This window comes from Aureococcus anophagefferens (genome assembly GCF_000186865.1).
Source record: "Aureococcus anophagefferens unplaced genomic scaffold AURANscaffold_5, whole genome shotgun sequence".
NCBI classification, from domain to species: Eukaryota; class Pelagophyceae; order Pelagomonadales; family Pelagomonadaceae; genus Aureococcus; species Aureococcus anophagefferens.
Window position 1 is genome coordinate 324,491 of NW_008705565.1, and position 1,030 is coordinate 325,520.

A 1,030-nucleotide genomic window follows, 5' to 3' on the forward strand; every position below is an offset into this window, starting at 1 on the left:
GGCGTCGCCGCCGCGAAGCTCCAGGACCTTCCGGACGACGACGACGACCTCAAGGGCTTCTTGCTCGAGGCGCTCAAGGCCGTGGCCAAGGCCAAGGGCGTCGACGTGTCCGCGTGCTCCGAGAAGGCGGACCTCGTCGCCGCCATCCGCGCGGCGCCCGCCGCGGCGGAGCCCTCGAACAGCACGGCGAGCGGCCTCGATCTCGGCGCGGGCGACTACGACGGCGTCCTCAACTACTACGAGAACGTCGCGGTGCGCCGCCTGACGAAGCAGATGGTCGCGCGCGTGCTCCAGGCCGCGAACCACTACGACGTTCTGGGCGTCGAGGTCGCGGCCGGGGACCGGGACGTCAAGGTCGCCTACCGCGACCTCGCGTTGCTCGTGCACCCGGACAAGTGCGGCGCGGACGGCGCGGCGGAGGCCTTCCAGAAGATCAACGAGGCGAACGAGGTCCTCGGCGACTCGGCGAAGCGCGCGACCTACGACGCCGCGCGGGAGCGCCCGAAGTCGGACCTGCCGAAGGAAAAGTCGCCCGAAGGGCCGCGCAAATATCGCATTCGAAAAACAAGCTACGACGACTAATGTCTTTGAATTGGCGACGCCTCGTCTCGGCTTCTCGCTCGAGGTGCGCCCGGCGCGTGACGCCAGGCCTGACGACTAACTGACGACCGCGTACTTCAACGTCGGAGGATGCCGTGTTTGGTTGAAGAGCGTCGACGACGTCCGACGACGGGTCTAAGCGGCGCTTGAGCTCGTCGCCGCCAGCGTCGCGCGCCGCAGCACGCCCACCTTTGCAACCATGGCTCGCGTCGCAGCGCTCTTGTGCACGCTGACCGGCGCCGCGGCGCTCGCGGCGCCCGTGACGCGCGCGCCTTTGGAGGCGCCGCTGCTCGACGCGCCCGTCTACTCGCTCGCGACGCTGAACGGCGACGGCTCGAGCAACATGAATATCGTGACCTACGCCAGTCCCGTCGGCATCCGTCCCGAGCGGCGCTGGACGCTGAGCCTCTACCGCGGCACGCGGTCCCAC

The 1,030-nt window shown here is 69.3% G+C and overlaps 1 protein-coding gene across 1 annotated transcript; it reads left to right on the forward strand.

Annotated features, from left to right (window-relative positions):
- Positions 1-300: 300 nt before the first annotated feature.
- AURANDRAFT_8973 (hypothetical protein) lies at positions 301-486 on the forward strand (the record flags this gene model as incomplete). The annotated part of the gene is made up of 1 exon (XM_009036544.1): positions 301-486. A coding segment is annotated over one exon (186 nt), but the record flags the coding sequence as incomplete, so codon positions are not given.
- Between the last annotated feature and the right edge of the window lie 544 nt (positions 487-1,030).